This window comes from Salmo salar, chromosome 04 (assembly GCF_965601325.2).
Source record: "Salmo salar chromosome 04, fSalSal1, whole genome shotgun sequence".
Lineage (NCBI taxonomy): Eukaryota > Metazoa > Chordata > Actinopteri > Salmoniformes > Salmonidae > Salmo > Salmo salar.
This window is the reverse complement of record NC_138294.1, coordinates 24,373,459-24,385,712: the sequence shown is the minus strand read 5'-3', so window position 1 is coordinate 24,385,712 and position 12,254 is coordinate 24,373,459. Positions and strand designations below refer to the sequence as shown.

Below are 12,254 nucleotides of genomic sequence, written 5' to 3'. Positions count from 1 at the left end.
CTAGCTTCTGAGTTTGATTAGTAGGCCGTTGAAAATGGGAACGATTTTTTTTCAAAATGCGCTGTGACGCCCCCTATCCTACGGTATCCTCAAGAAACATCCTGTAGTTCTGCGTTTTATTATTTGTACAAAGCGTACAAAACAAGACAGTAGATACAAATTATTTGATGCTAGTTGGAGAGGGGAGTTTTTTTTTTCCTCATACATAGCTCGGCTATTAGACAATTCTTTATTATAGGTTGAATAGTCTATTGTTCAGCTAATAGCCCATCCTAGAAACGTTTGCAGAATTCACAGCTTGCTACAGTACGCTTGTGAAAAACAAAATGCCTCCAGCTGTCGAAACACAGAATATCTAATTGATAGTATTTTTAGCCACAATGCTTTTGGTGCACAGTCGATAGCGTGCTGGATTTAGGGATAGAAGGTTGAGGGTTGCTCCCTGCTTGTTTCATTACATTATTATGCCGGTCTCAGAGCAAACAGCCTGGATTGTTACTCCCATCTCGTTCCTCGCCCTCTTCCACGTGTCATTCTCCGTTGTGCGTCAAGAATTCAGCATAGCAAGTTTGTATGAAGGTCTGGTTATTCACAGGCAAATAGTAATATGCTCTAAATCGCTAAACAAACGTTGCTGCCCTGTTTTCAATCGTCCACATGGCTGGGTGAACCTACTCAAGTAGTTAACTAGCTAGCTAACTTCTATGGTGAAGTTAGGGCTAGGCGTTCTTGATAATGTTTGTGTCTGTGGGTGAGGGTTGGGGGAGCCTACTTCAAGTACTACTTGACTTGTAGCTACTTTAGCTAGCTGTATAATTTTTGAGAGCTTTCAAAGATGGACTGATTAGCATCCTCGAGTCAACAGTGTGCTACTTTACTGCGGGAAAACATTGATATGTTTGCTGTTACCCTCTGGACAGCAGGTCATTAGTATAACTAAGTAGACAAGGCTATGTAACCTTGTTTAGTCCTACCTGCTATGGTGGGTTTTAAATTAACTGGTTTTCACACCTTTGTTTTTGAGGTATAATTACGGTCTTATAACAAATCACAAACGTAATTTGCACCTTCTTTATTCCAGAACCAAAGGGTGTGCTTGAGTCTTATCACCACTCAACTAGGTAAACTGTTTCAACCTGGAACACCATTCTCCTGCTGTTGTCCATTTCTGTCATTGCAGGAGTGTGTGAAGGGTTTTGTCCCAGCCCAGCTCTAAAACTTGACTTCATTATGTAATCAACATAGCGAATCACGGAGATAGGCTATGATTTGTATTCGGGTATGGGCTGGAACAATTTTTCTGTACTATGGGTACAATTGGGGGAGGGGGGTATTGATATATAACGCATGATCCACTCTCAAGTTGAAGTTGCAATGACGCCGGTTGCTAAGAAGAGAGCAGCTGCGGACTAGAAGACTGCAGCCAAGGCAGCACTGGTCCACACCTGCTCTGTCTGTCGGGTGAGTAGTATTGGTTGGTACTGAATGTGCTTTTAGGTTCCTCTCCATGTGTAGGCTATTGTACTGGCCTGTGTGGTACAGTCTTTCAAAAGTGTAGTTTTTTGCATCGTATTGCTCAGTTTATCATTTGTGTCAACTTTGAATTCAATCTAAGCCACAGATTGTTAACTTCCTCCATTTTGTACTTGACCTTCATTGATGCAGACCCAAAGAAATTCAAGCAGTACTTTGAGAGACAGCATTCCAAGTCTCCAGTGGTCCCAGTGCTGGTTGATGTACAGGCCTAAATGACCACACACACTCAAATGGACCTACAGCTCGGGTAAGAATTTTTTCAAGAAGTTAGTTCTGAAATGCTTTCTATAATACAGCAGTGCATTTTGACACCATGAATTGAAATAACTTTCACTTTATTCATATAGTTGGCAGAAATGATAAGGGATTAAATAAAGACTTCCACAGGCTGAATTAGAAGAGGATCTGGTAAAATAAGGGAATGTTGCTAATATCATCTTAGGTAGCTAGCTAGCAATATAGCCTAGTATTCATTAGAGGTCGACCGATTAATCGGAATGGCCGATTAATTAGGGCCGATTTCAAGTTTTCCTAACAATCGGCAATCGGTATTTTTGGCCACCGATTTGCCGATTTAAAAAATATATATTTTTTTAAACCTTTATTTAACTAGGCAAGTCAGTTAAAGAACACATTCTTATTTTCAATGACGGCCTAGGAACGGTGGGTTAACTGCCTTTTTCAGGGGCAGAACAACAGATTTTTACCATGTCAGCTTGGGGATGCAACCTTACTTTAACTAGCCCAACGCTCTAACCACCTGCTTTACGTTGCCAAGGTAAGTTGCTAGCTAGCATTAAACTTATCTTATAAAAAAACAATCAATCAATCATAAACACTAGTTAACTACACATGGTTGATGATATTACTAGTTTATCTAGCCTGTCCTGCTTTGCATATAATCGATGTGGTGCGCATTCGCGAAAAAGGACCGTCTTTGCTCCGACGTGTACCTAACCATAAACATCAATGTCTTTTCTTAAAATCAATACACAAGTATATATTTTTAAACCTGCATATTTAGTTAATATTGCCTGCTAACATAAATGTATTTTAACTAGGGAAAATGTGTCACTTCTCTTGCAAACAGAGTCAGGGTATATGCAGCAGTTTGGGCCGCCTGGCTTGTTGCGAACTGTGAAGACTATTTCTTCCTAACAAAGATAGCAGACTTCGCCAAACGGGGATGATTTAACAAAAGCGCATTTGCGAAAAAAAAAGCACAATCGTTGCACGACTGTACCTAACCATAAACATCAATGCCTTTCTTAAAATCAATACACAGAAGTATATATTTTTAAACCTGCATATTTAGCTAAAAGAAATCCAGGTTAGCAGGCAATATTAACCAGGTGAAATTGTGTCAGTTCTCTTGCGTTCGTTGCACGCAGAATCAGGGTATACAGAATCGGGCTCGTTGCGAACTAATTTGCCAGAATTTTACGGAACTATGAAATAACATTGTAGGTTGTGCGATGTAACAGGAATATTTAGACTTATGGATGCCACCCGTTAGATAAAATACGGAACGGTTCCGTATGTCACTGAAAGAATAATGTTTTCGAGATGATAGTTTCCGGATTTGACCATATTAATGACCTAAGGTTTATTATATTATAGTTAAGTCTACGATTTGATATTTGATAGAGCAGTCTGACTGAGCGGTGGTAGGCAGCAGCAGGCTCGTAATAGTCAAAGGTATATGGTTTAGAGAGAAATAGTCGACGCGTCATAATTCCTGTAATAACTTGCGGCTGAACTTGAAAGGGGTTCCTTCGTTATTTTACCGTTCATGTCTTGATCTACTTCAAATAAGGTCTGTGTTTTGTGCTTAAACTGCCTCGGCGTTTTGATACCCGTGTAAATCTCACTAGGTAACGTTTGTCAACATATTTTCATAAATCCACTCTACAAAAAAATAATCTTCGCTTATATTGATCAGAGTTATATCCTATGGATATCTACACAGTTATAAAATTGGCAAGGTGGTGTAAGCCTAAACCAAACACAGACCTTATTTTAAGTTAATCTAAAAATATCCTATGGAATAAATGAAGGAACCGCTTTTCATATTTTGCTAGAAGGTGTCATGGGAATTATGACTCGCACTTTGGTAGTCAATTCTTACCATGCCCATTATTAAAATAGGATTTCCTGCATATAGAAATTACAGTTTTTGTTTTCAGCATTCATCACAGGTAACTTAAACTCTATTTTTATTATTCAAAGAGTTGAGAGTATTTGTCTCCTAAGCAGACTCTTCAGTGTCGTTGTCACTTCAGAGCTGTGTGTGTGTATATACATATATACATACATATATATACACACACACACACACACACATACACATCTAAAAAAAAAATCATAATAATAATCGGCTGATTAATCGGTATCGGCTTTTTTGGTCCTCCAATAATCGGTATCGGCGTTGAAAAATCATAATTGGTCGACCTCTAGTATTCAAAGCACATTATAAATATCTGACTGCTACTAGGATAGTATTCTGTACAAGACAAGACCAAATGCATAAATAAAACAAATGTGTTAAATAAAATATGGAACAGTGAATTTAAATGTTCAATATATCTTTCGTTTTGGATCAAGGTAACTAGCTAGCTGATAGCAAAGGTGTAAGCTAGAGATGACGTGCAGGAGCTTGCAGGGATTTGTAGTCTTGCATGATGCCTACTTTGATGTTAGTCAGCATTTTCGTATCTGAGAGTAAATAGAACCGAATATATTGATAAGTCACCTTGCCCGAGAGAGATTTACACGGTTATCAAAATATCACTCCAGAGTAAGCCTAGGTTTTATGGGTCTTAAGACACATCCACTGTGGGACTCAATATAACATTTAAGTTTATTGTACATTGTAAAAAAAAATGATTGAAAAGTAGAATAGCCTTATGGACTTGTCAAAAAAGAATTCAGACCCCTTCAATTTTTCAACATTTTATTACCTTACAGCCTTATTCTAAAATGTATTAAATTGTGTGTGTCCCCAATCCACACACAATACCCCATTATGACAAAGCAAAAACTGGGTTTTAGAAAGTTTTGCAAATGTATTACAAATAAAAAACTTAAACATCACATTTACATAAGTATTCAGAACCTTTACTCAGTACTTTGTTGAAGCACCTTTGGCAGTGATTACAGCCTCGAGTCTTCTTGGGTTTGACGCTACAAGCTTAGCACACCTGTATTTGGGGAGTTTCTCCCATTCTTCTGTGCAGATCCTCTCAATCTATGTCAGGTTCGATTGGGAGCGTCGCTGCACAGCTATTTTCAGGTCTCTTCAGAGATGTTCGATCAGGTTCAAGTCCAGGCTCTGGCTGTGCCACTCAAGGACATTCAAAGACCTGTCCTGAAGCCACTCCTACGTTGTCTTTGCTGTGTGCTTAGGGTTGTTGTCCTGTTGGAAGGTGAACCTTTGCCCCAGTCTGAGGTCCTGAGTGTTCTGGAGCAGGTTTTCATCAAGGATCTCTCTGTACTTTGCTCCGTTCATCTTTCCCTCGATCCTATAGTCTCCCAGTCCTTGCCGCTGAAAAACATCCCCACAGCATGATGCTGCCACCACCATGCTTCACTGTAGGGATGGTGCGAGGTTTCCTCCAGACGTGACGCTTGGCATTAAGGCCAAAGGGTTGGTCTGAGAGTCCTTTAGGTGCCCTTTGGCAAACTCCAAGCAGGCTATCATTTGCCTTTTACTGAGGAGTGGCTTTCGTCTGGCCACTCTACCATAAAGGCCTGATTGGTGGACTGCTGCAGAGATGGTTGGCCTTCTGGAAGGTTATCCAATTTCCACAGATGAACTCTGGAGCTCTATTGGGTGACCATCGGGTTCTTGGTCACCTCCCTGACCAAGGCTCTTCTCCCCCGATTTCTCAGTTTGGCCGGGCAGCCAGCTTTAGGAAGAATCTTGGTGGTTCCAAACTTCTTCCATTTAAGAATGAAGGAGGCCACTGTGTTCTCGGGTACCTTCAATGATGCAGAAACATTTTGGTTCCCTTCCCCAGATCTGTGCCAACACAATCATGTCTCGGAGCTCTACGGACAATTGCTTTGACCTCATGGCTTAGTTTTTGCTCTGGCATGCACTGTTGACTGTGGGACGTTATATAGACAGGTGTGTGCCTTTCCAAATCATGTCTAATCATTTGAATTTACCACAAGTGGACTCCAATCAAGTTGTAGAAACATCTCAAGGATGATCAATGGAAACAGGATGCACCTGAGTCCAATTTCAAGTCTCATAGCAAAAGGTCTGAATACTTAAGTAATTAAGGTATTTTTATGTAAACATTTTGAGAAAAAAAATGTGCTTTGTTATTATGGGGTATTGTGTGTAGATTGAGGAAAATGTTTAGAATAAGGCTGTAACGTAACAAAATGTGGAAAAAGTCAAGGGGTCTGAATACTTTCCTAATGCACTGTAACATTGTACATGGAAGTGTAGGCCTATACGTCTATATAATATAGTCTGTACTCTGGTAGCGACAATGATTTATGTAGCAGTGTCAGTAGCCTGTGTCAGTCTGCATTTTTACATTGAAATCATTGATTTCAATTGAGGGTTTCAGGAGTGAATCATTTTTATATCCGTAGGACTATAGCCTATCGACAATGGAAGTGTACCATGCAAAGTCCCATATGCATTAATAGATTATAGCATAAGGAGGACAATATCTGACGTGAATGTAGGTTATAGCTCTACTGTTGATTGGAGCTCCTATATTACAGAATATGAGAATCAGCGAGTTAGATGACAATCAAATAGAAGTAATTCGCCATCTGATACTGATACATCCAAACGTCTTCCTCAATTAAGACTCAATTCTTGTCCTCCGGACTCTCGATAAACGTATTTAAAATAACTGCAATACTGCCATCTGTAGGGTGATAGTGAGAGTACAACCTGTAATCCTACTCTAATACACTTTGTAATGCTGCTCCTCCTCAAGTCAAATAACATGTGACGAAGTAGATGATTATAAAAATGCATATAAAACGTTGTAGGGCTACATTTAGGTGTACACGTCCATATAATATAGCCTATGCAATATGATTATTAGGTCATAGCAGTGTTTGTCTGCAAGGCTGAAGAAATTAATTTCATTCTTAAATCTTCATTTTCAAGCTGTAGGCTACGTCCCTTCTAAACACACAAATGTAATTGGAACCCTTGCCACAATCTGCGACAATTACATGGATCTAGACACTCTACATAGAAAGCAATTTGATCAGTCAGTAAAATAAACAATGTAGTTGCTTTGATTATCGGTACATGCTGTTATACTACTGTTATGGACACAGTTGGAACATTGCCTGGTGCTTAATCTGAACCCTTTTCACATTTTTGCAAGTATGGCCCGGGAGTGTTTACCCATCCCCACTACGTTTGAGTCCTATACTGTAGTTACAGAATTACTTCATTGTTGTTAAACCCATCATGGTGGACATAAATATGATGTTGTGGGTAAAAATAAGTCAGCTATGATAAGTCAAAAGTCGGACAAACATGACTAAACAATTTTGACGTGTACAGCAGGTGTTTGTTAGTGTGTGGGTATGTGTAGGTATATTTAGTAAGTGTATATTGGTTATAAAGTTCTGTTTCTGCAGAATAGGGTGAAATCAGATGTGATGTATACTAAAGAAAGTCTTAATGATAGCCTTAAAGTACAATTTTATGTTTATTAAACATAAGTGTTAAATAGACCATATGAAAACTACACATACACGTCTCAACTAAAAATCTGCATGAACTTGATAAATTGCATTCATTTCCTCATTAAAAGTGTCTTGGGAAAGCAGTTATATAGATGTAATGAAATAGGCATTTGTGAACATCATATAGCCTACACAGTACAAACACAATATGTAACAGACTTTTTAGGCTTATATATGCCTCATACACTGAGTGTACAAAATATTAAGAACACCTGCTCTTTCAATGACAGACTGACCAGGTGAATCCAGGTGAAAGCTATGATCTCTTATTGATGTCACCTGTTAACCCCACTTCAATCATTGTAGATGGGTTAACACTTCAATCATTGTAGATGGAGAGGAGACAGATTAAATAAGGATTTTTAAGCCTTGGAACAATTGACACATGGATTGTGTATGTGTGCCATTCAGAGGGTGAATGGGAAAGACAAAAGATGTAAGTGCCTTTGAAGGAGGTATGGTAGCAGGTGCAGCGGTTTGTGTCAAGAACCGCAACGCTGCTGGGTTTTTCACGCTCAACAGTTATCCGTGTGTATCAAGAATGGTCCACCACCCAAAAGACATCCAGCCAACTTGACGCAATTGTGGGAAGCATTGGAGTCAACATGGTCCAGCATCCCTGTGGAATGCTTTCGAGTCCACGTCCCAAATAATTTAGGTTGTTTTGAAGGCAAATGGGGGGGGGGGGGCATTCAATATTAGCAATGTGTTCTTAATGTTTTGTACACTCTGTGTATATCACACAATGTCTGGATGCAATATTCTACCCAGGAATATTCAACACTGAAATCTTTTACTCTCGTTATTCCAAATGCATCCGTGGATCTTTTCTGCTCACTACAATGAAAAGTAATCTTAGTCTAATGCAGCGTTTGATATAAAAGCAACAAGCTATAAAGTGGAATAGTTTTTCTGCTGGGGTATCCTGAGGTAGCTCCTCTCTGAGAACCTCAGGCGAATAGCCTTTCTCCCAAGTGGACCTTCAGGTGCCTCTTCAAGCTGCCAGCCTGGGTGAAGCGCATGTGACACTGGGGGCAGCTGTAGGGTTTCTCCCCTGTGTGGACCCTCTGGTGCCTCTTCAGGCTGCCAGCCTCAGCGAAGCGCATATCACACTGGGTACAGCTGAAGGGTTTCACCCCTGTGTGGACCCTCTGGTGGATCTCCACTTTCTGGAGGCAGCTGAAGCCTTTGTTACAGAACATGCAGAGGAACCGTTTCTCTTTACTATTGCCTGATGTGGCTCCCCCTCCCTGAACCTGGGCTCTAGCCCTGTCATTTGAGTTCAATACCTGATCGAAAAGGACGCGGCCGCGTGAATCGGAAGGCCCCTTCGACGTGGACACTGGGGCACGATCCCTGAGCGTGTGTAGAGGGGAGTGGCTCGAGACATTTGGATTTGTCTCTAAGCTTTCCCTGTAATCTAAGAAATCTTGTGAGTGTCCTTCTCCTAAGTGAGTCTCATCTGCATTCCATGTAAGAGGAGTGTCGCCCTCCACTTTCACAGTCACTTTATCTACCGCTATAACCTCCCCTTTCTTATCTAGGCACCCTTCAGAGTATACACTACTACTGTATCGGTTCCAGTCCCCTCTAGACAGATCAGTCTGGGTCTCTAAACCCACGGATATGTTGCCAGGGTCCATCTCTGTAGTGTAAAAACAAGACAGATCATCACCGCCAGAGTCTAACGCATCACCATCAGTATTTCCACAGGAATTAACCGTCTTCAGGCTCTGGTGAAATACCGGTAAGTCCTCTGAGCTGGGAGCAGGAGGACAGCCCAGTGGCCCCAGCCTCTCTGCGTCTGATCTGTTGTCAGATCCTCTGTGTAAGAGCCTGTGTGCTACAGTTAAGGTCTCAGTGTCTGTGTCGGACTTGAGGACAGCGTTCGGCGTTCCACTGACCTCCGTGAAGCTGCGTCGGGTTCTGGGCGGCGTGGTGGTGGGGTCCTCCGTGGCTACAGGGAGCACTCCAGCCGCTCCAGTCTGGATGTCTGTGCTTTGCCCTGGGTCCTCTCCTTCAGACCTCTCCAGCTTGACCTCAGGCCCTGCATCCTCAGCATCTACAGACTGACACAAGAAGAGGAGGTTCTTACCAGTATATGATTTGAATAGGATAACAATGTCATAGGGAAGTCTCACAAGGTCCCCTATGACAGAGAAATAAGGATGTACACGTAAGGAAGTGAATAGCTGAGGGGAGCCTTTCTGAAATAAACGGGCCACATTTGACATGCTGCACAAAGTAACACATTTTTTATGCAACACAATTACACTAACCTCTATCACAATAACGTGCTGGGTTGAGGTTCCACTCCCCTCATCAACTGTGATTGGTTGGTCATCTCTCCATGTATTGCGTCCTGCTGGCTTCACAAAGCTCCTGTGGCCTCCAGTGAGATGTCCTTCACCTAAGAGAGGGATTGGTGGAAAAAGAGGTGATTAGGTTAACTACTGTCAATGCTCAAAGGTCTATTGACACTGGCCTTGTCTGAATACCAATACTAGCATACTACATACTTAAACTTTATACTTATTTTGGCATTTTATCTAGTAGAATTCACTCTCTTTTCTGACACAAGTGTTTGACAACAGCTGCTAATCATAAATTGACGGGTTGTACGAAAATAAACGGATGGCGGGAGTCAATCGCTCTTTAGATGACGCATTTGTAGTATTTTCTTTTTTGCATACTATTTAATACACAAGTATGGGTATTGGCAGGGATGTAAAATAACACTTCTTGACATACTATTTTGAGATGTTCCATGCAGAATATTGTTTTCGATTAGAAAATAATAGGAAATGCAGTAAATCAAGAATCTGGTTAGAACATGATGGATAAGTAATCAGGGGAATTATTGCATACTATCCAAAAACTGAACAGGACCGAATTCTGGTTAACCATAGTGGTTAACGCATCTAAGGTCACACACACGCAGAGGAGAACGGGTCGACAGGCCGCGCAGCCTCCAGCAAAATGTACCTCTTGCCATTCCTCTGTGTCGGTCGAGGACCTTGACACTACTGGGACGACTGGCGAGGACGCGCTCCCGTGCCACCTTCAGTTCCAGTAGCTGTAGTTTCCTCCGCAATGCCCTGTTTTCTTTCTGGCTTTGAGTCATTTCCAAACGAAACACTGCATAGTCGTCGTCTACGAGTTTACATATATCTGCCACGGCTGCATTCGCTAGCACCTCCATGATGGAGGCTATTTGAGTGTGAAAAACCATACAGTTAGCCATGTTAGCAGCTAGTTAACGTTACCTAGATAACGTATATCAACCAAGTCCTGTCTCCAACGCGAATTAAAGACTACCTGAGGTAAAAGTGTGATGCTGTACAGTTAAAGTAGTCATACTTTGAGTTCCAGAGTATTAATAAACGTCTAAATAACAACAACAAAAAAGCTAACTTGGAAATGATTATTGGTCACGGTTCACTTCTCCTTCTCTAAATTTGTATTGGCGGATCGCAACCGTGACGTGCATACAACGCCACCTACTGGACTGGAGTGTGAGGCCATTCACGGCCTCCCCTTCGATGTTTAACTTAAATTGTAACAAAAAAAAAAAAAAAAAAATACCATCTAACACTACATTCACAATAAATTAAAATAACATCACCCTAATCCACTACTTAAATCTATTTAGTCCTGCCTCATGTCAACAACCTGAAAGGATGGGACATCACCACTTAACACACCCTATAACTCTTCTGATGTCAAGTCTCGCACACCCAAATACATCTCTGCAGCTGCCACCACAACCTCAATTTCTGCAAGTTACGTTCCCTCCCTGCAGTACAGTTGATAGCCTGTGCTATAAATGCTAAAAATCCATTCTTACTGAAACATATCACTTGTTGGCCTATCCCTCTGTACTGGTACATATCTACTACTCACACCACTCCTCTCAGGATCCCTCCCCTTGACCCATCTTCCTCTACTTTCTTCACTGCCTCAGCATATGACAACTTCTGCACTACTCTAACCCTGGAAACCACCTCAACCTGCCTCTCTCGCACGAGACGTTTCTGATCCCCAGTCCCATGGGCACCCCTACAATTAACACATTCCACTACTTTCCCCAATGCTACACATTCCTTTGTCTCATGCCCTTCTGCACACTTCTCACACCTAGGACCCTCCCTCCTACACACTGCTTCCACATGCCCATAAGCTTGACACCTGTAATAACATAATGTATATCGCACAAAAGCTTGTACAGGATTACTAACATCACTTTGTCGGGCAAAGACTCATCATCAAAACTCTAAAGAACAGACAATGACTCTGCTGTTTCACCACTCTCGTCCCCCTATCTGCGCCGCACCAAACGACAAGCATCACAAACACCGGGAATCTTCCACTTCAGTTGGTCAACTTTTACATTTACCGCTACCCCAGCAATCACTCCTTTCAATGGCGCCCTTTTCTTGAGAGCAAAACAATTCACATTTTTTGCCCCCATTTGTTTAACGCCGAGCGCCTTCTCCCTCTGACCAGCAGAAACACAAACAACTATCAAAATACCACTTCTGGTTACCCTCACCGATTCCACAGTATCCAACTGTTTTCACCCACCCTGAAAACCACAAATCGATCAACCAAAAGGCAAGGGTCCACTTTTTCCAAAAACTTCACTCCTACTGTCACAGACTCATCTTTATCCTGACCCTCAGTGCAAGCCTCGGGCTCCGAGAACCTCACCACACCTACCACCTCTGATACTTCGCTTTCATTCTCTTCAGCTCACTGCTTACACATTCTACGATTCTACTTTAGCAAACCATCTCCCCTTTTTCCAGCCATTTTTAACTGACTCAAGCTCACCGTCTTCCTCCCTCTCTCTCTTAGACCTCCTCTGCCTTTCTTTTCCCTCCATTCCCCGTCCGTATTCCAAGTATACGTCTCCTTATAATAATACTGCACTTCTCCTGACATACATATTGTCCTTGCCTTCTCAAGGGACGCCATTTAACCGG

At 41.7% G+C, this 12,254-nt stretch overlaps 1 protein-coding gene across 1 annotated transcript; it reads right to left on the bottom strand.

The window, feature by feature from the left end:
- Positions 1–7,213: 7,213 nt before the first annotated feature.
- On the bottom strand, positions 7,214–10,800 carry LOC106602437 (uncharacterized). The gene is made up of 3 exons (XM_014195077.3): positions 10,255–10,800; positions 9,549–9,679; positions 7,214–9,338 (listed from the first exon to the last, which is right to left on the bottom strand). The coding sequence occupies exons 1-3, from the start codon at positions 10,511–10,513 to the stop codon at positions 8,220–8,222; spliced, it is 1,509 nt and encodes a 502-aa protein (XP_014050552.1). The 5' UTR covers positions 10,514–10,800; the 3' UTR covers positions 7,214–8,219.
- Between the last annotated feature and the right edge of the window lie 1,454 nt (positions 10,801–12,254).